The sequence below is a fragment of the Brassica napus genome, chromosome A9 (genome assembly GCF_020379485.1).
Source record: "Brassica napus cultivar Da-Ae chromosome A9, Da-Ae, whole genome shotgun sequence".
NCBI lineage: Eukaryota > Viridiplantae > Streptophyta > Magnoliopsida > Brassicales > Brassicaceae > Brassica > Brassica napus.
This window is the reverse complement of record NC_063442.1, coordinates 43,150,106-43,177,126: the sequence shown is the minus strand read 5'-3', so window position 1 is coordinate 43,177,126 and position 27,021 is coordinate 43,150,106. Positions and strand designations below refer to the sequence as shown.

Genomic DNA, 27,021 nt, shown 5'->3' with positions numbered 1-27,021 from the left:
ATTATAAAAGCCAAGCACATGCTAATAATTTTTTTTAATTTTGACTTTCATCATCCTTTATAAAAAGGAGAAGAGTGTGTAGTGTAGTTGTTCGGAAATGGAAGACAAGCAAGAGAAGATGGAGCAGGAAATGGAATCTTGGTCCGAAGGAGATATAACCTCCCGATGTGACGCCACTGGTTCAGACGATTGTGAGGACTACGTAGAGATTACGCTCGACACTCGAGACGACAGCCTCGGCTCACTGAAGCTGGAAAAGAATAAGCCGATGGCAGTTCTCCGGTCGGTTGTTTCGGGGAAGCTGAAAACGATGGTGAAGTCATTGTCGTTGTCTTCACGCAGGCTCGACCGGTGTAAGTCAGGTGCTATGTTTGCTCTTAGAGGCTTGAGGTTTATAACCCAAAACGACGCCGTTGGTAGAGGCTGGGATGAAGTTGAAAAGAGATTCGATGAGTTGGCTGTTGAAGGGAAGCTCCCAAAATCTAAATTTGGACATTGCATAGGTAATCTCTCTAGACAAATATTGTTCTTGCGAGATCATTTTAAACAGTTTTTAAGGCATATTTTTATAAGCCAAGTAATTTTTGGATCATTAGGCAACCTTCTTTTTTTAATTGCAGAGCCAAAACTCAATTTATTTTTCAAAGGGTCAAAGTCTATATAATTTCTTTCTGTTACATTTATGATTTATCTTTATTTATAACTTTTGGGAAAAAGAGAAATAAAATATTCGTATTAATTAAATTTACTTTCAATGAAATAGGAATGGCTGAATCGAGCGAATTTGTGAATGAGCTATTCGAGGCGTTGGTCCGAAGGAGAGGGACTACGTCGATCTCCAAAACTGAACTATTCGATTTCTGGGAGCAGATCGCAGGCGATAGTTTTGATGCTAGGCTGCAAATCTTTTTTGATATGTAAGTATGTATATGGTTTTATATTTATGTATCTTTTGATGCACTCGTTATAAAATATGGCATGATTGTAAGAGAGTTACTTAATCATCTACTACCCCGTGCTTATGTGACTAAGGGTGGACAAAGACTTGGACGGTCGTATTACGGGAGAAGAGGTTAAGGAGGTGAGAATAAATCGATTTTGATTTCGTTATACGCCCTGCTTATTTGAAGTTAACATCGATATGTTAATTGTTGCGGTTTATTTTTTGGGTTTGTAGATAATTGCTTTAAGTGCTTCGTCTAACCAACTATCAAGGATTCAAGAAAAGGTAGACGAATATGCTGCCTTGATCATGGAAGAACTCGATCCCGACAACCTTGGATATATCGAGGTTCGTCGTCCCAATACATGTAGTGGTTAACAATATTGGTAAATTAATTTCAGATAATTTTATAGGTAGACAACTTCTCCTCTATTATTTTTAAAAGAAATAAAAAACAAATTTTATCATTTTTAATAACTCTAATCTGGATTACTGCTGCTAGCTACGGTTTATTCTTGTCGTCAAAGGATAACTTTAGCTTGGTTTCTTTAATTCTGCACTCAAAATATTAGCTTTGTTTTTTTTTTTGAAACACAAACATTCATTACTCATTCAGAGATCGAGTTAGGTAACATTTAAAGCATACAATACTTGTTCATCAGCTAGACAATGCTTAGCCAACAGATCAGCTTCCATGTTTTTCTCCCTAGAAATACAATACTCAAAATATTAGCTATATGATTACTTTATGTCCTTTTCAATATAATATGACGTAAAATAAGAGAATGATATGTGAGAATGTGTTGCTTGTAAAATATGAAGAAAAAACACTAGTTTTACCCAAGGGTAGGTATTCTTTTGTTGACCAACATCTTTTATGGATTGACTAACAACGTGACATGCCATGAATCATTTTACATACCACGGAACAATGATTTCATTTACCTTCAAACAATAAATCATCAAAACTGTCTAAAAATATTTCTAAATCTTTAGCAATACTTGAAAACGTCTGATACTATGCATCTATTTACAGCTGTACAACTTGGAAACATTGCTTCTCCAAGTTCCAAGCCAATCGGACATCAGTCCATCATCCGAGAACAAGCGTGCCCTCAGCAAGATGTTGAGCCAGAAGCTCATACCAACAAAAGAGAGAAATCCGTTGAAAAGATTTGCCAGAGATATAAAATACTTTTTCTTGGAAAATTGGAAAAGGATATGGGTGCTAACATTGTGGATATCCATTTGCATCGCTCTCTTCACTTGGAAATTTCTACAGTATAAACGTAGAGCCGTGTTCGAGGTCTTGGGTTCTTGTGTTTCTGTGGCCAAAGGCAGCGCAGAGACCTTGAAATTCAACATGGCTCTCATTCTCTTGCCTGTTTGTAGGAACACTATCACTTGGCTACGGACCAACTCCAAGCTTGGGTCCGTTGTTCCATTTGATGACAATATCAACTTCCACAAGGTAGTTATGCAATTATTAATTAAAGATTTCTCTATTCATTATAAATTTTCTTATGTCTTCATTTTTTAGCAATCATTTGATGACAATATCAATTAGCCTAAACGTCGTAGAAGAAAATAAACAACTTGTAGCGTACATTTATTTATTTTAATGTATAGAGATTCTGGTTCTGAATGTGTGTACCCCTCCCTACTAAACAATCCAAAAGTTTTAGCTACTTGGTCAACTCTTAGTTGGTACTTGTAGCTAGCGTTTCTAATAACAATTCGATGCTTATTCTTCCTTTTTCATGCAGGTTATTGCGTTTGGGATCGCCATTGGAGTAGGCTTACATGCCATTTCTCACCTGGCATGTGACTTTCCGCGTTTGCTGCATGCAAAATATGTAGAGTATGAGCCAGTGAAAAAGTTTTTCGGGGACGAGAGGCCAGACAATTACTGGTGGTTCGTGAAAGGAACAGACGGATGGACCGGAGTGACCATGGTGGTTCTAATGGTAATAGCATACGCCTTGGCTCAATCGTGGTTTAGACGCAACCGGGCAAGCCTACCAAAAACGTTGAAACGGTTAACCGGTTTCAACGCGTTTTGGTACTCACACCATTTATTTGTCATCGTTTATGTGCTTCTAATCGTGCATAGCTACTTTATTTATCTCTCCAAGAAATGGTATGAAAAAACGGTACGTAAAAAAAAAGTCTTACGTCTATTTTAGCGAGAATCCCTTGCATAACTCTAATTAAATATGAACTTCTAATGGAGACACTGTGTTTTTATTTGTGTCTGTTTTCTTTTTGGACAGACGTGGATGTATCTGGCTGTTCCAACGATATTGTATGCGTGTGAAAGATTGATACGTTTGTTTAGATCAGGGTCCAAGGCGGTAACCATTTTGAAGGTATATCTCAATATTGCAATTAAACTGAAAGTTCTACATATTATTAGGTGTTACAAATTTTAATACTGAAACCAGCATCCTCCTTATCAAAAATTAAACCAGTATCCGATCATGATAATATATCCAAGACTATTCTATATAATATTGCCTGACTAGATAATATCCATCCTACAAAACAAAACCAAACCAAACCTTTTGGAGTCATTACAAAACAAATTTACTTAAAAATAATTTTCAGGTTGCGGTATATCCAGGAAACGTACTTTCGCTTTACATGTCAAAACCTAAAGGGTTCAAGTATAGAAGTGGGCAGTACATATATGTTAACTGCTCCGACGTCTCACCATTTCAATGGTAATTACAAATAGTTATTGGACAGATCATTAAATTAATTAAACTTCATTGTTTTGTTAATTTAATCTCTTTTCGATATTATTTTAGGCATCCGTTTTCAATTACTTCGGCTTCTGGAGACGAGTTCCTCAGCATTCATATCCGCACCCTCGGCGATTGGACATCACAACTCAAATGCTTATTTTCGAAGGTAATGATTTCAAGAGTAAATTTATGATATATACTTGATTAGCATTATAGTTTGTTTAATCATCTTAGCTATAACAAACAAAAAAATGACGTAAAAAAACAAACAAAAAAATAGGTTTGTCAACCTCCGTCAACAAGTCAAAGCGAGCTCTTCACAGCTGACTTAGTTCAAGCCAATAACATAACCAGGTATTTGATTTAATATTTTCGTAATTATGTTTAAGGGAAACAAAGCATTTACGAATCATTTTTTTTAAACATGTACAAGTTTGCAATGATGTACTTAGCTTTACTAGATGTTGTTTATTAACATACATGATAATGAATATTGAAGCAAATTAAAAGACATAGTTTAAGAAACACATGAAATTTCAAGTTCAAATGTTTCCTTGTCAAAAGTGTCTTTTCAGAAATAGTGTTATGAATATCTATTAGATTAATTCTTTTTGCTAATCACATTACATCGAAAGGTTTCCGAGGCTTTTGATCGATGGTCCATATGGCGCCCCAGCACAAGACTACCGAAACTACGATGTATTGCTTCTGGTAGGCCTAGGTATCGGAGCGACCCCATTAATCAGTATACTTAAGGACGTTCTTAACAACATCAAGAACCACAAACCCATTGAAGAAGGCACAGGCCACAATGTCAATAGAAGCAACACAAAACGAGCTTATTTCTATTGGGTAACAAGAGAGCAAGGATCTTTAGAATGGTTTAGTGAGGTCATGAACGAGGTAATATGTAGTTAACTGTATTTTTGAGTAATGTTATCTCATTCATGGAAGTAACTAAGATAAAAATGAAATAAAAAGGTAGCTGAGTATGATAGTGAGGGAATTATTGAGCTACATAACTACTGCACGAGCGTCTATGAGGAAGGAGACGCGAGATCAGCACTAATCACGATGTTGCAGTCATTGCACCACGCCAAGAACGGCATTGACATTGTGTCAGGTACTCGGGTCCGGACCCATTTCGCAAGACCCGACTGGCGCAGCGTTTTCAAGCATGTCGCGGTGAACCACATCAATCAACGAGTTGGTATGTGCACCACAACAGTTTCATGAGATTTCTCATAGAATCGTTGTAGCACTAACGCATTTTACCTTTGTATTATGTTTGTAGGGGTTTTCTACTGTGGTAAATCATGCATCATAGGAGAGTTGAAGGGACTGGCTCAAGATTTCTCTAGGAAAACTTCGACCAAGTTTGAGTTCCACAAGGAAAATTTTTAATTTCAAGTTCATCATTAGCATTTTAAGAACACAGTGTCTTTGATAAAACTTACCTATCTATACTGGTTTGGTTTGTATAATTATAATAACTACTTTCTGACAGCTCGAAAGCATTAAGCAACGTATTAACTATTCCGGAATCATTTTAGTGAGTACATATCAACGTTCAACAAGTCCGATGTCGTCCAGCGGTTAGGATATCTGGCTTTCACCCAGGAGACCCGGGTTCGATTCCCGGCATCGGAGATATTTTTACTTTTAATTTTTATAATCTGTGGATAAATTTAGCCATATATTATGGCAACGGACTATATCTTCCGCAATTTTATTTTTGAAATTTATCAATACTTGAATCGAAGGGATATTGTATTTACTTTAGATTTTGAAACACATGACAAGTTTATCAAATAAATGGTTCAAGATCTCCTTAATATGATTCTCATAATCGAACGATTGACATTTATCAAGTGGTCCGAAACAAGGCAGTCGCAGCCAAGGGAATTTGATCAGTCTGTAATTCAACTTACTGTTCTCCATTGAAACCTGCATAAGAGGAGTTGAAGCAAACAATGTCGTAGTGTGTTCAAAGTAACTAAGTTAGCTTTTTGGTGCATCCATGTGCCTTCTCATTACGTTTTTAATCAGATCATTTCTCCACTCAAAGTTATGAATGGAGAGACACGTTTCCACTCACATTATGATCCGGTTTTCAGATTGATCCAATTTTTAATGCTCCGCGTGTGGCCCCTGTATCGTATTGGGTCGTGGCCCAGTTTATACTGTATAGCTAAATTGAGAATAGTCCCACATCGGTAAGTAGTGAAGTTGGGAAGCTTTTGGTTGGGTATATAAAACGCAGCGGTGGCTCAGAGTTAAAGCATGATCCTTCAGGCATGTTAAAGGGGAAATGAGGAGTGGTCTTTTTTTTTTTTTTTTGAAACACATTCATTGCATTTAAAAAGTTAGCCAAAGTTTGTTGTGGCCATTAATACAAGTTCAGAAGACAGCTTCTTCTTTGCCAATTCATCTGCTTCCCTATTAAACTCACGCGAGATCCAAGCAAAAGAGATGAAATCAAAAGAAAAACTAACAGACTTGATATCCTCCACAATGCCGTAGAGTTCCGAGAAAGATTGATCCGAGGTCAAAGCCTTGATAAGTTGAGCACAGTCAGATTCACAGCGGAGCCTTGGGAGTCCAAGATCTCGACATTTTAAAACTGCTTCTCTTAACGCCATACCTTCCGCAACCAGCGGAGATCCAACGAACCTAGCTGGCTCAGAGAAAACAGAGGCTCTGTTTTGCGACTTAATGATCCACCCGAGGCCTGCAACTTTCTTAGCTTCGTTCCAAGCTGCGTCCGACCTCACAACCACACAGTCTTCCGGAAGAGATGCTCGTACTGGAGGGTGCTTCTGCTTCGTCAGGGTTTGAGCTTGACTTTGGTTCCATTCTCTAGCAGCCGCTGAAGCCAGCGTGATTACTTCCGTGGCATTGAACCCTTTATCATTAAACACTAGGCTATTCCTTGCCTTCCAGAGCTGCCATAAGATCCATGGAGCTAGAGATCCTGTTGCGATACCCGTCGGCGGGAGCGCCTGACGAGTCAACATGCAAATCCATTCGCTCCTTAACTCTGCGGTTCCAGCAAATTCAATACTTGGCCAAACCGGTACCAACGCCCAGACACGTTTGGCAAAAGAACAATGCAAGAACAGATGGTCAATCGTCTCAGGTAATCCACATAGTTTACACTTCCCATCTACCTTAATCTGTCGCGCTCTTAGTTGCTCGCCAACCGGCAAGGCTCTGTGAAACAGTTTCCAAATGAAGAGTTTGATTTTTGGGGCAGTGTGAAGGTTCCAGACACTCTTTCTCCAGTTGAAATCCAGGATTTCTTGCGGGATGAGAGTAATATCAGTGTGCTTTGGGATTGTAGCAGCGTACCCAGTTTTGGTGGTGTATTCTCCAGACTCAGAGAGAAGCCACATAAGCTTGTCCGGAGCACCCATCAGACTTGGTTTCAACATTCTAATCTTATGTTCCTCAAAAGGGAGCACTTGTTGTATCAGGTCCAGGTTCCATTCCCTTTTCTCCGGTAAGAACAAGTCTGCAACTGAGAGATTGACAAGAGCTTCAGGGGCAGGGCCCATAGGTCTCTCTTGTGCTGTGAGACTAAGCCATGGAGACTCCCATACATTTAAGCATTCTCCATTTCCCACAGCCCAACCGGAGTTTTCAACTATTAAGTCGCGGCCTACCATAATGCCTCTCCAGCCGTGAGAGCATGCGCTGCTTACCGGACAGGTAAGGAAATCACCCGAGGGGCAATATTTTCCAAGTAAAGTTCTCCCAAGCAGGTTCGTCGGGTTACGAATCAGTCTCCAGCTGAGTTTTGTTAGGAACGCATCATTGATGCTTTGAATATCACGAAAGTCTAGCCCTCCTTGATCTTTCGGGAGGATCATCTTTGACCATGCTATCCATGCCATCTTGTTGGTGCCATCGATGTTGTCCCACCAGAATCTGGTCAAGGCTGCTTGAATTCTCATGCACAGCGAGACCGGGAGCTGAAAGCACGTCATTGCAAATGACGGGATTGGAGTGAGTACACTTTTAAGCATCGTCATCTTACCAGCTGTAGATAGGAATCTATTGGACCATCCTGCTGCCTTTTGTTGGATTCTGTCAATAATAGATGAGAACAGATCGCGTTTTTTCCTTCCAAAGAGCTCAGGTAGGCCGAGGTACTTGCCAGTGCCGCCTTCCTTCTGAATCGAGAGGGTCTCTTTGACCGTGGCACGCAGCGTCAAAGGGGTCAGGTGCGAAAAAGTAACTGCAGACTTCTCGGTATTTATTGATTGTCCAGATGCTTCTTCGTATAATTTAAGGACTCTCACGAGTGCTTCGCTGCTTTCCTTGTTTGCTCTTACAAAGAACATTGTATCATCGGCAAAGAGGAGGTGGTTTAGTCGAGGACTCCCTCGAGCTATACTAATTCCTTTTAGGGAACCCTCCGCTTGTGCCTTGTTACATAGACCCGAGAGAACCTCACTACACATTATGAAAATGTATGGTGAGAGTGGATCTCCTTGTCGGATTCCCCTACTCGGTGTGACTTTTCCTCTAGGCGAACCGTTGATGAGGAAAGAGTACGTAACAGTGGATACACATTGCATCACTAAGGCCACCCATTTCGGGTGAAAGCCTAATCTTAGCAGCACACATTTGATGAAGTCCCATTCCAATCTATCGTATGCTTTGCTCATGTCCGTCTTTACCGCCATAGCGCAGCGCTTCTCCGCATCCGACGTTTTGAGGTAATGGAGAACCTCATGGGTGATTAGGACGTTGTCTGAGATGGCCCTTCCCGGTACAAAAGCCGATTGATTCTCGGATATAATGAGGAGTGGTCAATACTCGCTATTTTATGCGGGAAGAGCGTTTCGCTCAGCCTGTTACGACAATTGAGCGCTCTCATTTGTTTTACCTTCTGATCCCTCTTCTGAACGGAAAATTTTTAAGTGAAAATAAAAGACTTTTTTTAATTAAATATATATCTTTTTAAATAATTTTTTTGTTTGAAAAACTAATAGAGATTTTAATAATTTTAAACTTTAAAAAAAAAATTACATTTGTTTTTCTCATATGTACTTTTAAAAATAGAATTTAAAACTTCATTATAAAATATTTTATTGTATAGATTTCAAACCAATATAACAAGACATGGTTTATAAACATGTTTACTTTCCTATGCTTCCTGGGATTTATTTGCAAGGACACACTTAGCAGACCAACTAAGACATATTTAACGTGCGTTCGAGATTTGTCTGAAATTGTCAACAGATGGAACGGTTATAGACTGATGGACACAATTATAGACAAAGGTTTTGTCCTTGTAAACTCAGGGAACTCGGCTGAACTGCCATAGAATATGTAGTCCTCGCTAGTCGCTGGTCTGGTACCTGAGAGTTGCAACAAAGCATTAAGGAAAAACAACTAAAGAATATGCCGGGAAAAACAATAAATCATGAGTCCATAACTAGCTCTGAAGGCTGAATCATATGCAATTATCATTAGCATCACCAGACCAATTTCCAGAAGTGTGGTTCCACTCCCCAGCAGACTTGTCATCTTTCTTCCATTGTGATTTAATCCATCTGTTCTTTCATCCATCTTTAGAACCAAAGACAAAAAAAAGAAGAGGTAACTAACCAACAAGAATGACATGTGTCCTTTTAGCATTCTATCTTCCTATATATAAATTGACAAGTCACTTTAGTGATTTTTGTTCATGTGTTAATCATAGAAGAAGTCTCCAATTAAATCTTTTAATTTGATTGATTGATAGTTGTTTTTTTTTAAACTAAGTTTTAGAATAATAATGGCTTTAACAAACAAACCATATTTAACAATTATGGCTTTCACAAATATATATATAAGGAAATTGTGTCATTAACGCTCGGTTTTTCTATATTTTAATTTTTTCAATTATAACTAATTAGCATTGTAGCTTTTGTACCTTTGGGATCATTGATGTGGCGAAAACTCTTGAAATATAGAGATAAGGCAAAGGATTTCCATCGTGTGGAGGTGAAGAATGGTCAAGCCTCCTCGTTCTGGTACGATGCTTGGTCTGATATGGGTCGTCTATTGGATCTCACGGGAGCTAGAGGATGTGTAGACATGGAGATTTCTCTGAAGGCAAGTGTTGCAAATGCTGTTTCGCAACGGCCAAGGCGACATCGATCAGATTTCTACACTATGATTGAGGAAGCAATTTATAAACAGCGTAGTAAGATGAAAACAAGAGAGGATGTTTCGGTATGGAAGTTTACTGCGGACGTTTTCAAACCAAGGTTCAGCACCTGCAACACATGGTTGCTTCTTAGAAGCCCTGCCCCTATTGTTAGTTGGCATTCCAGTGTCTGGTTCCTTCACACAACACCGATCGAAGTATGCCTTCATGGCGTGGCTAGCAGTGCACAATAGACTAACGACTGGAGACAGAATGCTTTTATGGAATGTGGGCATCGATGCGAGCTGCATTCTGTGCAAACAACATCTGGAAACAAGTGATCATCTGTTGTTTAGTTGCAGTTACTCTCAAGAGGTATGGTCGGGGCTAGTGCAGAGACTCCTTTCCTCTCTTTTCTCTGATCAATGGCGCAAGGAATCATGGTGCTTCTTGCGGATAAAAGGGTCGCGACGTTGAACCTCTACCTTCTTTGTTACACATTTCAAGCTACTTTACACTCCATTTGCCAAGTGGTCCGAAACAAGGCATGCAGCCAATGGGATTTGATCAGTTCTGTTATTCTATTTATTGTTCTCCATTGAAACCTGCAAAAGAAGAGTTGAAGAAAACAAATGTCATCCTGCGCAGGAAGTGTTTAAAATGGAAAAGCAACTAAGACTCACAGGTGGTTTAGATAAACGATCAGATTGATAGATGCTACTAACAGCTTCTGATTGCCCTCTAACAGCATAACTGTAAAGGTAAGTGGTGAGTGAAAGATCAAATTAGCTAGAGCTATTTATGACTGACCAGTGAACATTTCTCTGTTCTAATGAAGTGATAAAGAGTTGAGCATGCCACTTACAGAGATTTGAGAGGCGAGATAACTTGAAACTAAACTCGTTCTGCACTTCTGATCCCCCCACGTTTTTTTCGAACTCTTCTGAAGGAACAAACATCTGCAATAATCTTTTCTTGACCACGCCAAAGATGATCTGGTGAATAAAGGTTGCAAACTTAACTTTGTGTCATTCCTTAAATGATAGTATATTTTGTAGTTAATATAGCAAATAAACATTGCACCTAAATTAACTCACCCCCGTCAATGACTCAAAATTCTTTAGCTTTGGTGCATCATCCATGTAACATGGCCTTCTCATTACGTTAACGACAGACAGTCAAATAACATAGTAGAACAATTTTTAATTAGTCAAATAGTTCCCCATTCGAAGTTATGAAGCGAAAGACATGTACTCACAATCCCAGTGTGCTTTGATAGTACGTAGTTCCACAAGTATATCCATGTTTGTTTGTTATTACCTGCAATTGCAACCAGGAACGTCAGAAATCTAATGAAACTCACTTTCTTTTACAAGTGAAGTTGCTCTGCTCTCTCATCTCATGGATATTTAGCCTCTTGCCACGTTGGAATGTGCCGCCACGTAATAAAATCAGTACCTGACATGTCAGACACGTTTGTCATTGTAAATGACGTGACGATGTATTATTGGATGAAACGCAGAGGAAAGGTGGGTCTTAGTAAGCCAAAAAGCTAACACGTGTCGGTGATTTTAACTAAAAGATGTGTGCCAAGGAGAAGAACACGCCAACAGTGGTGAAGTGAGACTGTGGAGTTGGTGGATGATTCTTAGAGTTTGATTCATTCTTGTGCAGAAGATAAAGAGATAATGAAGGTGTTGAATCGAGATATGTTGTTCTTATATTCCGAAAGCAAAGCCGAATAAGTAAAAGAACGCTTGATGATGCATGGTATAAGAGCCACGAGCAATGGTTCTCCGTGAACATACCAAGAAAATAGTTTGTCCACAAATCCAATTTTTTTTTTGCATACTTATTATTTAAAACACATTATAAATAGATGACAAACAAAAAAATATACATAATTACATAGATACAATGTTTACTTTCTTAATATTCGACACGAAAGCAGAATCATGACAAAGTTTACAAAACGAACAACAATAATTAAAATTAGAAACGATTAAAGACTTTGAGTGTCTTAATCAGAAACATCAATTAGATTTTCTTAAGGTTTTTTATTAATCCAAGGAAACACAAACGCTGCTGGCTTAATTCGATTTCTTTGAAAGTATGTTCCATCTGTTCTCGCAATCCATTCACGAGTCTGTCCACAAATATTTTTTTTACTTGTATGGTATGCTTCAAAGTCTCGAGAAGAATTCTGCATCCGCAACCCTTGCCTCAAAACACAATTCACTTTATTCTTTTTTCCAAAAAAATGATCGACAAATTCAAAGTTCCTTTCTTCATTGAATTTTAAAAACTGGACGCCTTGATCTTTTCCATTAGAATGACAATGATATTCTAGACTTCTACCAGGACCAAGTTCATTTCGAATAATCACTCGGTTCTTCTCGCACTTAGACAAAGGCGCAACAACTTGATGCCAAATTGCTTCGCTCACCCCTAAAATGATAGCAATAATCAACATAAATATTATAAAAAAATTCATTTTTCGGAGTAAAGGCATCAACATGCAGTTTTATAATTCCTTTAACAGTTTTTGATTACATATATAAGTTTTTATTTCTTTCATTAGCCAAATTTAAACACAAATATAAACCAACTAATATTCTGGCAAGGAGGGAATTTTGCGTCGAAAAGTATGGTTGATCAATCAAAAAAAAGCAACCTTACAAATTTAGCTAAGTAGAACTGTAGAAGACACAATGCTCTATTTTTTTTGACATCAACAATGCTAAAAGTCTAGAATCTAGCAAATCTTTTGCAAGTGCATTATTTTAATACTGTTCAAAAATATTTTGAACTAGTAGGAAATATTTTTATCCATAGAAACACATAAGTATCATATCATATATAACTTTACAATGAACCAAAAAATAGAAAAATGTTTTGTATCTACATAAGAGTATTGGATAATGTAGCAAAACTGATACGCAGAAATGTGTCAAAACTACAGTAATTCTTCTTAATGCATGGGTTTATACAAAAAGATTCAAAATATGTTAAACACCTATTTAAAATCATTTCTGGACCAAATCAGTTTTTGAAAATAAATTAGACCCACAACCAGAAACGATCCAAATTATAAATATGATCTGATCCTCCTTTCTATTTCATCTTCTTCGATTCACAATTAGAATGCATATAGTAGCAGCCATAGCAACTCTGTTAGAGGTCACAGAATGTGCTTACGTGGCTTACCAGAGACGATTAAAAAAATTTGTACTAATAAAAGCACACGTCGACGATTTCTGGTTTGCTAGCTGGTGAAAAGTCTGATTTTTCAGTTTGATGGAACAACTAGAATCTTTTAGTTTTGTTGAGAAAACTTGATTTAAAATTTTTCGTAGAAAAATCTAATTTTAGTTTTTTTATAAAATTTTATTTTGTGGTTTTAGAAGGAAAAATTGATTTTATGTTCAGCAGAAAAAAAATATTTTGTGATTTTAACAGGAAAACATAATTAATAATTTTGAAAGGAAAATCCCTTTTTGTTAGTTTTACCTGAAAACCACGATTTTATAGTTTTAGTGATTTTGATTGGTTGTGAGATCTTTACAACTCTTTTCATACTCGATTTTTGTTCTCAAGGTAAAGGTATGAGTCATGAGTGGATTGTTCCTCGATTCTGGAAATCAAAAGATGAATTGTTCGATTCAGAAAGAAAAAAACGAAAAACATAGCACACTCTTGCGAAGAATGATTGAGCCTGCGAAACAAATAACTTGTTCAATTTGTAGAAAATAAAAGAATTTTAACATTGTACATCCTTTTTTGAAAAAAAATATTAAATTAATTTAATTAAAAAAAAACGTTTTTACAAAGAGGATAATCTCGAATGTTATCAGTTCCGGTACGTAGACCAAATAATACAATACAAGCAAAATAAAATATGTTGACATGTGGAAGAACATATTTACTAGTTATATCGTCTGCAATCGCTTGATTTTTGGTGCCGAGTGTTTGATACTAACATAATAATTTGTTTAAAAGAATGATGATACTATCGTGCAGTTAACCATGCCTCCAGCCTTCATCATAAGTTTGCACACACATACCTCGGACTGATGATAGACGATTGCGAACCTGTCTGTCTACCATTTGGATGATTTTTGCCGGGCGATTCACCATGTTTCGGTTAATTGCTTTTTCACCATATGACATACATTGTTTCGTGAGATACCGTTACGTATCTCATTATGAATAACTGAGTTCTGTCCCGAGCCTGTTCCAGAAGGAGTTGCATAATACGATTTCATTGATTCGTATACTGTGTAGAGAGCAAATTCTGTGTTAGACCCTTCCAGACTTCCTCAGAGTAATGGTCATGGTAATTTGTACATGTTTTCAATACTCAACCTTGAAAACTATCCTCTAGTCTATCTGCCACTTTTGTGTACGTTCTCTAAATATTAATCAATTTTCTAGAAGCAAAACAAGACTCAGCAAGCAACAAATAATCAAGGAAAAAAAGATCAGCAAAATGAATTGAACGAAAGAGTATGAAATAAACAGCGTTTAATTTCAGCTGAGAAACTAGTTATTAGAACGAACTAGTTGACAATTTAAATTCATAACACTAGCTAGCTTGAAAAACACATAAGAGTTTATTTCAGTTACATCATAGTCCCACATCGAAACATAACTAATATTCCTCGTGCATGGTATCATGTTTTCAACGTACTCTAATGATCATAGCGACAACTCATGAGATGAGCTGAAGCAGCTCGCCGGGAAGTCTACTAGTCTCCGGCCACGTTTGTCAACAATGAATGCCATGAAAACACTAAACAGCATGATTGTGATAATCGATGGGAATGCATAGACGAAGGTGATCAATGGGATATACCCTATATAGCTGTTAGGATACGGGAATATAGTGCCGTATGATGCTAACAAAGCGAGACCTAAACACGCCGTTGAACAATAGATTAACTTCCACATGGGAAGTCCAATTGTGAGGATCATGATCACGTATAGGGATGATAAGAAGGCAAACCCGTTGAAGCCGTTAAAAATTAAGGCATTGGAGAAAGACATAGTCATTTGCCCAGCTTTGTGATAGACGTTATGATGATCCACGCCGTCCTCCTGCCAAAATCCGCCTGGAGGACTAAAACCAGCCTGGAATGAAGTTGTTATTATAAGTATAACCACCACATATATTGCATCACGGCGATGGCTACTGGTTAGAGGTCTGGCTCTAGATATGCTTAAATTGCTCAGCCCTAAGAAATTGTTCCGTTTCTCGAGAAACGTTAGAGCAGGCGCATTAGAGGATGTAATGGGGTTCATGGGTTCAAGTTCCTAGGCCCGAATTGATTAAAAAAATAAAAAATGATTTTAATTCATTGAACCGATCCTTAGTAGTGAACTTGTATGAAGCGGTTCAGACCACGTGTCAATCAGTCACTGTCTTCTCTTTCCTTCTCCACATCTTCTCCTCGTCTCTTACAGAAGCTGGAGTTCGGTAATAAGTCTAGCTTTAGCTTCCTCCACTCTCTCTCCATCTCCTTCCATTGTTCGTCCTCTTCTCTCCTCTCTCCTCATTTCATCAGATTCAATTCTTTCTCCTTTTATCTCAATTCTTCTCTGTTTTTTATTTTTCTTTTGTAACAATCAGAGGAGAATGGTGGTGGTCTGACAAATTGGACCTTATTCCTTGTGTATGTTTACTGAAATCAATATATCTTGCGATTATGGAGCTCTAATCTCCATTTTTTTCTTATGAGGTTCGTTCATATTTGCGATTATACTCTTCTCTTCTTTGTTCTTGATTGCGATGTTTAGTGTTGTTCTAGGGGATTAGCAATTAATTGCCTCTTATCAATAACATTAATGCTAATTTTTTCAAACCTCCTCATCAGTCTAATGCCTCTCCTGGATTTAAAGGTACTTGCTTTAACTCACTCCGTTGCTGCTTCCTCACGTGTTTTGTATCTTGATGGAAGCTTGTTGTGCAGCCAATGGAACATCTGAGAGGCAAAGATGTTGTTGTTTGCACTCCTCCACCACGTCTTCCTGTGCAAAGAATAATGGTTATTCCTGCTTCCGCTCCGTTCCAGGTCTGTCTTGGAACCATTGCTCAGAGGTTTCATTTTGTATTCATGATTGCTGTTTGTTGTAATTGTAGATGCTTTAGCTGTTAACTCTGATGGTCGTTACTTGACGACTAGAGGAGTTGATCGCCATGTTCATAAGGTCCAATTTGTCTCAGCTTTTATGATTATGTGTCTACAGGCCTTTACAGGTCACAGGAACATCTGCCTCTGACTCTTTGCCTTCTATATAATATATATTCTGTAGTTTGTGTATTGTGTTACAGGAAGGTAGATAAGGCAGAGAAGCTTGATGGAGGAGAAGGTGGCAAAAGGGGTGAGTCATTAGTGGCGAGGACATTAGGTGTTTAGAGTGGAGAAGGTCCAAGCTCCGGTATGTGACTAGAAGACGGTGACGTTGGAGATAGAACTTTGGGTTTAGAATTTTAGGTGTAGGTTTAATTGTTTTTAAAAAAATTAGTTAAGTTTGATATACCTGTCATAACTATGTAACCAATTTCAATATATAAAAAAATTAATATAAATTTGTATTTTTATATTTTATATTTTTTTTAATTTTTAATAATGCCGATTATTGTATGAATAATCTTTGTATGTTCTTGAATTCTCAATGTATTGAATAAAATTTTAATGTCATTTTAATGTTATTTATTTTTAATATATTGAATAAATTTTTTAAAAAATTATAAAAGATTATTATATTTTATTCATGTATTGTTAATTAATTGAAAGTTTTAAAAAATATAAATAATAATATTTTATTCCTATGAACTCCTTCTTGAGATTCACTAATGCAAAAACACAATAAATAGAAGTTCAACACTATTTATGATTCCACTAAAAAAATATTAAAAAATTCTTATGAACCCCAAGAGAGGGTTTACTAATGATGATGCTCTTAGATCTTTGCTCAAATATTCTGCAAGAGTTATTGTGGAACAACTAAATAGCCTTTCTTTGGCACTACGGAGAATTGTTCTTGCTTCAGGGAAACAAGGAGGCTGGTGAGCTTCGAATATGTCCATCGCCGTTTTGCCATTCAAATTCTTGGCTGCTATTTTAACGCTTTTACGTAGCAACGCCATGACCTACAAAAATCCTGCAGGATGTTACGTAGAATCTCACACCCAAAATATATACTCCCTCTGTTTTATAATGTAAGTAGTTTTGGCTAAAAGCACAAAGATTAAGAAAATTATTATGTTTTAAAAAGTATTGTATATTAAATAGGTTAGATATAATTTAACCAATCAAAAATAAGTTTATTTAATTTGATTGGTCACACTATACTCAATAAATGTAAAAGTTACCTAGAAATATGAAAACTACTTACATTTTGAAACAAAAAAATTTCCCTAAAACTACTTACAATATGAAACGGAGGGAGTATAATTTTATGCAAAATCATAATACAAAAAAGTTGTAATATATATATATATATTTAAAAATATGTATTCCTGTCAAAAAAAAAATATGTATTCAGAATTTTAAATTAATATTAATTTAAAGGGTTTAAAAAATATGGTACGTAAATAAAATATACAAGGTCACAGAAACCGATTAAGAAGCAGATCAAAAGCCAGCAATGTTTAAACACAAATAATTAAGGGAAAAAATATTAAAATAAGAGAGACATTTTTTTTACCTCAGTCTGATTGATAGCTGCAGCAATATGGAAGACTGTGTTACCGTCTTCATCCTTCCAATCCAAGATTTCCACCCTGTTCGCTCTCTTGATCCATCCAAACAGAACCTTGAACGCCATAAACTGGTGGTTCTTTACCGCAATATGCACAGCTGTCTCACGCTTTATTGTTAAATCTTCTATTGAAAAGGGACAAGCCATCAAGATCTCACTAAGCAATTCTGCATCACCTATTCTAGCCACATGGTGCAAAGGGGTAATCCTCCCTCTTCCCATGATTCTGACTAAGCTTCTGTCGATTGCTATAAACCCTCTAACCATTCTCATGTGGTTGTTTTGCAGGGCTAAATTGACTGGGGTGAAGCCTGACACGTTTAGCTTCAATGCAAGCGACGGCTTAAGAGTCACTAGTTCCATCGCAAAATGGGTTTTCCCGTTTTCAGCCGCCACGTGTAGTGGCGTCTCACAGAAAGGCACTTCATCAAAGTGGTCTAGAATGTTTTGTTCCTCAGCTATCAGTTTATACAATTCTTCGATGTCTCCATCTTGAGCCGCCTTCTTCAATTTCTCAAAGACACTTTCATCTCGGGTTCTCCTACTTGAACTCTCACAGATATCTGATCTGTTGACATCCACAACAATCGACATCACTAACAGCCAAGCTTCTTCTTCTGCCTCCACAGTTTTTGTTTTCTTGTTCCTGCCACACATGCTTAAGTGCAAGTCTCCAACCAACTACCTTGCCTATGGAAAATATTTAATCAACTACCCTTGCCTATGAAAGCCCACCCATGTTCCACATGGAGGACATTGATAATGTGGGCAAAAAAGTCCTTATGACCCATGTCTTTCTGCTTACTGGTAACTAGATCGATTCAATATGGCTTTTATAAATGAGTGATCGAGTTTTCGAAAATTGAAGTTTAGTTAGATTCCACATCAGAGTGGGCAGAGTGGGAGAAGAACCCATTTCAAGTTCCTAACATATACAAATCTACCCCAACAGAGAGTGGGATATACATTTTGAGTTTTCATACCTGGTACGTACTGCAATGATAAAAAAAAATGAAAATCTAGACATTTAACACCAAGAGAGATAACTAAGGATTCAACAGGGAAAGTGGCAATGATAGTAGAACATATCACAGCTGAAAATTCTATTAACATGCCCTTTGGTAAAGTGCTTGACAAGAAAGCATAACAACAACAAAAAAGCCCGAATTATTCCGAAGAACATGCGAAACTGTACTACTTAATTACTCGCTGATGGGAGAGATGAGCTGCTTAGTTAGAGGCTGTTTACCTAACCTATGTCCATTCGACGTTTGTGTCTCTTCAAGCACTGATTATTACTGTGAGATGAAAGCATTAATATATTTAAATTAGAAATTCAAAAATGTTTGAAGATGTGTTTTTCCATCTTAAAAGTTGCAATAATTTTTAAGTGGTAGTGAAAGTATCTAAGAGTATGTATTTTTTATTAATGTCCTTTCATGCAAGAAATTACATATATTTTAAAATTATTATTTTCATCTAAATATATGTCTTTTTGTTCTAAAAATTCATATATTTTTAAAAGGTTATCAAAAATGTCTAAAAATGTCACCATTCATTTTAAAAGTTGCATAGGTTTTCAATGAGTTCTTTTCATTTGTTTTCCTTGATATTTTATATACACATTTTTAAGAATCTTAAAAATTTTAGGATAGCTCGGTTTTTGGATATTTAGTTATTTTTATAATATCATATATCAACAAAATTAATTATATGGGTTTTAAATTATATTTATGGTCTATAATATCATGTGTTGGTGCATTTTGTCTCATTCGGTTTTCAGATAAAATATTAAGGCCTATTTAGACAATCTTATTTATTAATAGATAGTTATTAACAAAATGTAATCTAAGAACAAATAACTTTTATATGCACATTTTCATTTATTCATAAGTTTTATATATGTGTGTTTTTATTAACTAAAACTCTAATTACACTTAAATGAGGAAATATTGTTAGAGATTTAAGGTGGATTTTTAAACTATTTAAGTGAAATGTGTCTGAACGAACAATTGCAAGTCCTACTTAGTTTAGTAAATTGTTAGATTTAAATGTATATGTTTATTTTAATTAGTTTCAAAAAGTTAAATTGTAGTCGAAATGTCATAATAACTTACCTAATCTAATAGAAATTTTATTTATTTATTTATTTTGTATTGACGTATTTGTATTTTATTTATTATCTGAAACTACAACACAAATATACATTCTTAATATTATATAATATATGGTTGTGACACAGATTTTTTTTTGAATGTAATATAAAATAGAAACTATAAAATATGAAATAATTATTTTTATAAAAAGATTTTTCACGGGATATCGCGCGGGTTCCTTACCTAGTTTGAGTAAAAATAAAAACAATTAATTAATAGTGAAATTTATATTATAAATATTTATATACTTAATTAAAATATTATTTTGTGAATTTTGGTTAAATTATTTTTATTAATGTCATTCGATTTCATAAAACAGTGCAGTTTTATAATTTGGGTTGCCTAAAAATATGATGTCAAACGGTCTAACTAAAATAAATAAATATTTGGTGACAGCGTGGCATACCTCTTCCTTACATGGAAGGATTCATCCAAGTATGTAATAAATCAATGTGCTAATCTTGTTAATGGATAAAGTCAATGCGGTTTTATAATTTGGGTTGCCTAAAAATATGATGTCAAACGGTCTAACTAAAATAAATAAATATTTGGTGACAGCATGGCATACCTCTTCGTTGTATGGAAGGAGTCATCCAAGTATGTAATAACTCAATGTGCTGATCTTGTTAATGGATTGAATGTTACTACATCTCTTCCCGAGGAAACAGCTGTTTGATGCTGTTCATGTCCTGTTTTAAGCAGTTACAAGGTCTCGTAATGATGGTACAAGGTGTTTATTCTGATGATCCTCAAGCTCAGCTAGAAGCCACTACTCGGTTTAGAAAGTTATTATCTATAGACTAATAATTGGTATGTATGTATACATTTTCCCTTTCAGACGGATATACTTGTGTAAGAGACATCTGATGGTTGTTAATGATTTGTGAGCAGAGCGCAGTCCTCCAATAGATGAAGTGATCAAATCCGGTGTTATCCCTCGTTGTGTGGAGTTTCTAGGAAAGAAAGACCATCCACAACTGCAGGTAGTATATGTCTTGTGCTTCCTAAATTTTAGATTGGTCCCTTATGAATGGATTGCACCTTGAAGACACAAGAATTGCTTGGTGGCTCACTTTAAAAGTTTGTTTGCAGTTTTGACTGTTTGAGCCTGCATTTTGCTGAGTCAGGAACATCAGGTCATACTCGGGTTGTTATTGAACAGTGGGCGGAGCCTACCTTCGTTGAGCTTCTTTTCTCTGCTATTGAACAGTGGGCGGGTTGTTATTATCAACATGGTTGTTGTCAAATATAAAAATTTGTAGCATAATGAGCAGCAAAACTCATGGGAAAGTTAATAAAATATCAACTCATTTTATCTTTTGGTCAATCATCATAAAACGCAACTGTATACAATAGAAAGGGAACATCAAGGCTAATCTCCTCCACATTAACAAAACTTGAGATCCCCAGAATCCTGACATGTTCTCCAGCTCAATTACACCGTTTAAGTCTGAAAATCAAAAGTTAATGGGACCAAACCTCATCAGTAAAAGCGTGATAATAAATGAGAATTACAGGTCAACAACCAGTAACCAATGCTGAAAAACTAGTATCGAAGTTATATATGAGATCAAACGAGTTGATAAATCTAGAGCTAGAAGCACACCTTTGAAGATGCTATCCACTTGCCATCAATCCATTCCTGATGTGGCCTTAGCCGAGAAACATGAAACTTGAGCACCTCGTCTGTTTTCGGGAAATGAACTAAGTAGTTCGACTTTGCAAGAACCTTTTTAACCACCCCGAACCACCATCCATCATTATACAATGCATCAACTTCGTCAAGCTTCTCCAACGGATTAACCATGACCGTCTCTTGTGGCCGAGGCCTTATCTGAAAAACATTAACCTCTTCTCTCAATGGCTCTTTCCCATCTTCCGCTTTCAACTTCTCGTATTCCACTAGCCATTTGTCCGTTCCTCTGTATTCAATAACCTTTGCGAGGAACCAAGAATCTTCAAATCCTTCTTCAACACTGCTCACCTCGACTGGATCTCCACCGCTGAAATGTTCCTTGTCGATTGCTTTCTTAGGTCTCACGTTCCGATCACACGGAACTTTCTGCATATCCAAATGAGAATGGTAAGTTTTCTAGAGTTTTATCAATATGGGAATCTTAAACAACCTTTGTTGCCCTCTTCATCTCTCCTCGTTTCAGTGGTAGCTGCCAAGTCCCATTAATCCAGTCTCTATGCAGACGAAGGCCCTGTCTTCCAAACCGCATCTTTTCTCCTGTGTACCTGAAGCAGACACCAACGATTCCTTCCTTCATGCTCTCTATGACATCACCTACCCACCAAGCGTCATTGTAAAACGCATCAATCTTGTCCCTGACGGCAAAATCTATATCCTCATCAGCCGGTGGCGGTGGCCTTATGTGCAGAAAGTCGGCTTCTTCTTTCAAAGGCTCGATGCCGTTTTCTTCTCTCAAGTCTCGGTACTCAACAAGGTACTTGTCTTCTTCGTCAACGTGTTCAATGACTTTAGCTGAAAACCAAGACCCCTTGAACCCTTCCTCATCGCTGCTAACCTCAACAATTGTGCCAATGGAGAACATTTGTTTCGCGATTTCTCTTGCAGTTTCCGGATCCACTCGGGATAAAAGATCCTGCAAATTATATAGCAGTCAACGATTAGTATGGATTCAAATTTAGCCGTAAAGACAATGCTCTCTACTACTTCCACACAAGCTAGCGTCATTGCAATGCACACACAACAAAGACAGCTAAAATTTGTCTCTCTTACCACACTAGACGGTATCATTGCAATGCAAACAAGTCAGAACACAAATCAAAGACAGCTAAAATTGTCGGTCTTACCACAATAGCCAGTGTTATTGCAATGAACACAAAAAAAAAATAAAAGACGGTAAAAATTGTCGGTTTTACCATAAAAGCTAGTGTCAAACGCAATACACACAAGTCAAAACACAAAACAAAGACAGTTAAAATTTTCTGCCTTACCACACAATAGATAGTGTCAAACGCAATGCAAACAAGTCAGAACACAACAAACACAACTAAAATTTTCTGTCTTTACCACAGTAGCTACTTGCACATAAGTCAGAACACAAAACAAAAAACAGTTTAAAACTTGTCTTTCATACCTCTTCCTCTTCTTCTTCTTCCTCCTCTTCTTCCCTTTCCTCAATCGGCGGCTTCCACGCGCCGTTAACCCACTCCCGATGAAACCTTAACTCATCTCTCCGAAACCGAATCTGCTCCTTTGAAGCCCTGAAGTAAACACTGAACCTCCCATCACCCAAAACCTCCGTCACCGTCCCTTCCCACCAACCATCACTGTAAAACGCGTCCACGTCTTCCCCAACCGCGACATCCCTCTCCTTCTCCCTCTCGGACATCGCCGGCACCGCAGGACGGAGCTGAGCCGCGTCGACGACCTCCTTGAGCCGCTTCCTCCCTTCTTTGTCGAAGAACAGCGTCGTGTACTCCACCTCGCATTTGGTGGTCGAGTCTGAGGATGGGACGGCGACGACCTCTCCCACGTACCACGATCCGCGGAAACCGGCCTCGTCGGAGCTGATCTCGACGGCGGCGCCGGGTTTTAGAAAGGGAGGGAGGCGAATCGGAGTTACGGAGCTCTCCGGAGCTTTCTTCCTCTGTGTAGATTGCCGACGCCGCGAAGACATGGCGGGAAGATTGGATCAAAGGAGTTAGGGTTTTGTTCGATTTTGGGAATCAATCCAAAATGTTTTAAAAAATGTTTAAAAGCTTTTTTACAGTGACGACGAGGAAGAAGATGCATCCGTCGTAAGATAAAGATTTGTGATCATGGGCTTTTTATAAGAAGTTGTAGCCCAAGCCCACTTTTAAGTTGGGTAATCACTTTTCCTTGTCTTCTTTTTTTTTTTTTTTAACACTTTTCCTTGTCTTCTATATCTTTTTTGGAAAACAAATCACTTCATAAAAATATATTATTTAACAACAATAAATCATAAAAATTATTGAATTATCATTACCTTTTTTCATCCAAAGTTGTAATTCTATAGAGTAATGCATGAATGATAAAATTTAGGAAAAATCTCATAAATAGCACCTTCCAGTTTTCTGCCACAAAATTAAGATTTAAAGAGAATTTTTTAAAAATACTAAAATTGTCGTATGTACTACATTGACTAAATATCAACCTGATTGTATATATACTCATGTAGTATCAACATGCACAATAACAATGGCCAACCAGATTACTTTTCAACGTACTCTACAACTCATGAAATGCAATAACTTATTTTTTATTTTAAATACCATAATTTTTTGCATTAATTTATAGAAATGCAATAAATAAAAGTTTAGAAAAAAATTATAAAAAATCTTTATTTTATTTTTCGCCTTGGATAATTAATTTTTTTTTAAGACGGCACTGGATGAAGGTCGCATACCATGAGTACCCTAAGATGAAGGTCGCATACCATCGAGGCCAACAGAGAGATAGAAAGTTTTGAAACTTCTTTTGGACTAAACATTAACGCATAAGCTCATACGACATACGAAAAAATGTTTCAAGTATGGTATGTCTGAAAAATGTAAAGATACATGTAACAGACGGTGTCAAAAAAAGAACTTTTTTCGTTTTCAGGCAATCTTTCTTTCTTTGTAACAAACATTTTTCAGGCAATACTTGAGCTTGTAATCAGTTGATTATTATTGTTGGTCAATTTATAATTAATTTTTTTTATCTATTTGAAGAATGGTTCTTTCACCGTCTCAAAGCTGGTCGCCCAATCCCAGTTCCAAACTCCGGGATCCAGATCTCACAACTCGGTCACGTAAGGTCACACACCTTACTTTCTCTTGATATTCTTGAGCTAGCTTTCCATGTTTAGAGAACTCATTATGTTGCATGGAACCGTTAACTCAAACTCAGCATCTTTCTTTCCCCACTCTTCAATAGTAATGATATGTAACATCAAATGGTTCTGTGATTTCAGGACTTGGCAACAGCCTTACTCGCCGTGCTAGGTAACGAGAAAGCCAGCAGAGAGATAATCAACATCTCAGGAGAGAAGTATGTCACCTTTGATGGGTTAGCAAGAGCTTGCGCAAAGGTACATCTCATTGTGGTCTTCTTGAGATGAGATATCCATACACTGAGCCTTTTTGGATCGTTGCTAGATGTAAACTTGTGATGTTATCAACTCATTCAGGCTGGTGGGTTTCCAGAGCCAGAGATTGTTCACTACAACCCGAAAGAGTTTGACTTTGGGAAGACGAAGGCGTTCCCTTTCCGTGACCAGGTAAACTTTTAACATTCAAATGATTCAGACAACACTACATCAAAGAAACCAAGTTGTTTAAGGCTAGAGTTTTTATTTAGGGCAATCGTCAATAATAGCACTTTTGAAGTTTATGTCTCAAAAATAGCACTAGAAGGAGAAAGTCACAAAAATGACATTTATTAAAGGGTAAAATATCTCTAATACTCTTGGTTTAAAATTAAATAAACAAACAAAAATAAATAAAAATAAATTAAAAAAATGAAAAAAAAAAGAAATTTTTTTTATAGTTTCAGATTATATGTTTTCAGATTCGAAATTTTTATAAATTTTTTTTTTTTTATTTTTTTTTTATTTTTTTTCAAATTTTCTTTTTATAATTTAAAAATACTTTTTGAAACTGTTTTTAAAATTTTATTTTTTAATTTAGTATTTATTTTTTATAAAATTTTAAACCCTAATTCCAAAACCCCACCCCTTAACTCTAAACCCTAAGGTTTGGATTAATTAACCCAAAGTGTATAAATGTATATTTACCTCTTTAATGAAACCTATTTTTGTGACTTTGAACCTTGAGTGCTACTTTGGGAACAAAAACTTGGTTTAGTGCTATTCTAGTCTTTTTCTCTTTTATTTATGTAATGATCTTGCAGCATTTCTTTGCATCGGTGTAGAAAGCAAAGCATGCCCTGGGATGGAAACCAGAGTTCGACCTAGTGGAGGGTCTCACTGACTCGTACAACCTTGATTTTGGTCGTGGAACTTTCCGGAAAGAAGCGGATTTCACTACTGATGACATGATTTTAAGCAAGAAACTTGTAACTCAGTCCTAAGAACTACTCACATAGATAGAAACATTCTTGGCTTGTACGGTTTCTCAAGTTTAATGTTGTCTCAAGTGTGTTTTGGTTCGGATTTTATCTGAATTTTCTAAAAAGAGGCGGTAACGGAACAAGTCTGAACTAAAATAACCAAATTTACTGACTAAACCAAAACCAATTTGGTATCACCTTTCTAAACCTGAATCTAACCGAAATTTCAAAAATCATAGCAACACAAACTCGCTAAGCGAGATAAGTTTTAAGTTCGCCCATTTGTCATTATCATGGTGAAATTTCAAAAAACTTGTGGAGGTACATGTAGACATGGCGAAACAAGACAAGAATGGTAAACATTCAACAAGAAAACTCAAACTTGAACACTGAACACATGCAAGAAAATAATGGCTAACGTCCGAAACTAGGCTAGAGAGTTAAGTCGTGCATGATAAAGACACATTGTGGAAGTTAGACTCAAGACATGTAACATTTTCCAGAGAAAACTATATCTTATCCATATGTGGATGAGAACTGATCTAAAGACTAATGGTACTTACTCGTCAATATTACGTTTTCCAGAGAACTTCAGAAGTCGCTAATATCTTTTACAAAAGTTACTTCTTCATCAAATTGATCAAGAGAAGACGCACCTATGCAAACTTAAGATAATACACATGCATGATCAGTTTTCTTGTGAGCATTCTTTGTGTTACTGCAGTGCAAGTCCAATAAATAATGGTCAAAAATGTCACTATAAACACTTAATGTGATAACAGTGACCAGAAAACTCTCAATTCAACGTAAATTTATTGTTGGCCCATAGCTACCAATAGTAAGGGGTCATGGTGTTTTTGGCAAGGTGAGGTTTTGTCCACTGCATGTCTTAATCTTGTGGAACCATCTTACAGAATTCTTGTGGGATTTTGATTCCAAATAATATTCTACCAGAGTGGGTTAGTCTTTTTGTAATTACAGGAAGGATTGTTTAGATACTCGTAGCTCCATATTACATATATTATGTCGGTACGTTTTTAATTTTGTCTTTACGAATACATATGGTCGGTACGTACAGCTATTATATATCCAAATGTTTGGATGACAGAAAATCACTTAACTACAATCGTACCGCAAAAAACAAATTTAATCATGCAAAAACATCACAATTTTTTTTTTAAACTAAAAAAAAAAAAAAAAATTTATAAAACTTTGGGTTAAGA

At 36.6% G+C, this 27,021-nt stretch overlaps 4 protein-coding genes, 2 long non-coding RNA genes and 2 other non-coding genes across 9 annotated transcripts; 6 read left to right on the top strand and 2 right to left on the bottom strand.

The window, feature by feature from the left end:
• The first annotated feature begins 54 nt into the window (after window positions 1–54).
• On the top strand, window positions 55–5,226 carry LOC106419892 (respiratory burst oxidase homolog protein B-like). The gene is made up of 13 exons (XM_013860736.3): window positions 55–503; window positions 764–917; window positions 1,033–1,081; window positions 1,178–1,291; window positions 1,980–2,414; window positions 2,710–3,096; window positions 3,217–3,312; window positions 3,551–3,666; window positions 3,754–3,856; window positions 3,971–4,044; window positions 4,326–4,593; window positions 4,672–4,900; window positions 4,985–5,226. The coding sequence occupies exons 1-13, from the start codon at window positions 98–100 to the stop codon at window positions 5,092–5,094; spliced, it is 2,541 nt and encodes an 846-aa protein (XP_013716190.2). The 5' UTR covers window positions 55–97; the 3' UTR covers window positions 5,095–5,226.
• A 42-nt stretch (window positions 5,227–5,268) lies between these two features.
• TRNAE-UUC lies at window positions 5,269–5,340 on the top strand. The gene has a single exon. It is a non-coding gene; the product is annotated as a tRNA-Glu (tRNA).
• A 3,148-nt stretch (window positions 5,341–8,488) lies between these two features.
• LOC125578809 lies at window positions 8,489–8,595 on the top strand. The gene has a single exon (XR_007316892.1). It is a non-coding gene; the product is annotated as a small nucleolar RNA Z279/snoR105/snoR108 (small nucleolar RNA).
• A 1,035-nt stretch (window positions 8,596–9,630) lies between these two features.
• On the top strand, window positions 9,631–10,086 carry LOC111200788. The gene has a single exon (XM_048740594.1). The coding sequence runs from the start codon at window positions 9,631–9,633 to the stop codon at window positions 10,084–10,086; it is 456 nt and encodes a 151-aa protein (XP_048596551.1).
• A 1,655-nt stretch (window positions 10,087–11,741) lies between these two features.
• LOC106419936 (ankyrin repeat-containing protein BDA1) lies at window positions 11,742–20,827 on the bottom strand. The gene is made up of 3 exons (XM_048741874.1): window positions 17,543–20,827; window positions 16,799–16,985; window positions 11,742–15,102 (listed from the first exon to the last, which is right to left on the bottom strand). Exons 1-3 carry the CDS (start codon window positions 18,251–18,253, stop codon window positions 14,531–14,533), a joined length of 1,470 nt encoding a protein of 489 aa, XP_048597831.1. The 5' UTR covers window positions 18,254–20,827; the 3' UTR covers window positions 11,742–14,530.
• LOC125578611 lies at window positions 15,222–16,435 on the top strand. 2 transcript variants are annotated; one of them, XR_007316722.1, is made up of 5 exons: window positions 15,222–15,359; window positions 15,462–15,570; window positions 15,706–15,730; window positions 15,802–15,903; window positions 15,972–16,435. It is a non-coding gene; the product is annotated as an uncharacterized LOC125578611 (long non-coding RNA). The 2 variants fall into 2 exon arrangements; XR_007316723.1 differs by having other exon boundaries at window positions 15,358–15,570.
• Window positions 20,828–21,032: 205 nt separating the features above from the next.
• LOC106420238 (protein AGENET DOMAIN (AGD)-CONTAINING P1-like) lies at window positions 21,033–23,520 on the bottom strand. The gene is made up of 4 exons (XM_022691572.2): window positions 22,860–23,520; window positions 21,879–22,361; window positions 21,359–21,814; window positions 21,033–21,202 (listed from the first exon to the last, which is right to left on the bottom strand). Exons 1-4 carry the CDS (start codon window positions 23,400–23,402, stop codon window positions 21,197–21,199), a joined length of 1,488 nt encoding a protein of 495 aa, XP_022547293.2. The 5' UTR covers window positions 23,403–23,520; the 3' UTR covers window positions 21,033–21,196.
• Window positions 23,521–24,691: 1,171 nt separating this feature from the next.
• Window positions 24,692–26,039, top strand: LOC106420239. Its single transcript, XR_002654303.2, has 3 exons — window positions 24,692–24,818; window positions 24,918–25,007; window positions 25,640–26,039. It is a non-coding gene; the product is annotated as an uncharacterized LOC106420239 (long non-coding RNA).
• The last annotated feature ends 982 nt before the right edge of the window (window positions 26,040–27,021 follow it).

What these genes read in the sequence shown, in the direction of transcription:
- LOC106419936 (XM_048741874.1), bottom strand. Translation starts at nt 18,253, where the DNA reads ATGTGTGGCAGGAACAAGAAAACAAAAACTGTGGAGGCAGAAGAAGAA. An exon ending in CAGCTATCAATCAGACTGAG is followed by an intron (nt 16,986 to 17,542) that starts GTAAAAAAAATG and finishes GGATTTTTGTAG; the next exon opens with GTCATGGCGTTGCTACGTAA. An exon ending in AGAATATTTGAGCAAAGATC is followed by an intron (nt 15,103 to 16,798) that starts TAAGAGCATCAT and finishes CTAATGCGCCTG; the next exon opens with CTCTAACGTTTCTCGAGAAA.
- LOC106420238 (XM_022691572.2), bottom strand. Translation starts at nt 23,402, where the DNA reads ATGTCTTCGCGGCGTCGGCAATCTACACAGAGGAAGAAAGCTCCGGAG. An exon ending in AAGAAGAAGAAGAGGAAGAG is followed by an intron (nt 22,362 to 22,859) that starts GTATGAAAGACA and finishes TATAATTTGCAG; the next exon opens with GATCTTTTATCCCGAGTGGA. An exon ending in AGATGAAGAGGGCAACAAAG is followed by an intron (nt 21,815 to 21,878) that starts GTTGTTTAAGAT and finishes TTGGATATGCAG; the next exon opens with AAAGTTCCGTGTGATCGGAA.
- LOC111200788 (XM_048740594.1), top strand. Translation starts at nt 9,631, where the DNA reads ATGTGGCGAAAACTCTTGAAATATAGAGATAAGGCAAAGGATTTCCAT.
- LOC106419892 (XM_013860736.3), top strand. Translation starts at nt 98, where the DNA reads ATGGAAGACAAGCAAGAGAAGATGGAGCAGGAAATGGAATCTTGGTCC. An exon ending in AGGCGGTAACCATTTTGAAG is followed by an intron (nt 3,313 to 3,550) that starts GTATATCTCAAT and finishes AATAATTTTCAG; the next exon opens with GTTGCGGTATATCCAGGAAA. An exon ending in TTAGTGAGGTCATGAACGAG is followed by an intron (nt 4,594 to 4,671) that starts GTAATATGTAGT and finishes TGAAATAAAAAG; the next exon opens with GTAGCTGAGTATGATAGTGA.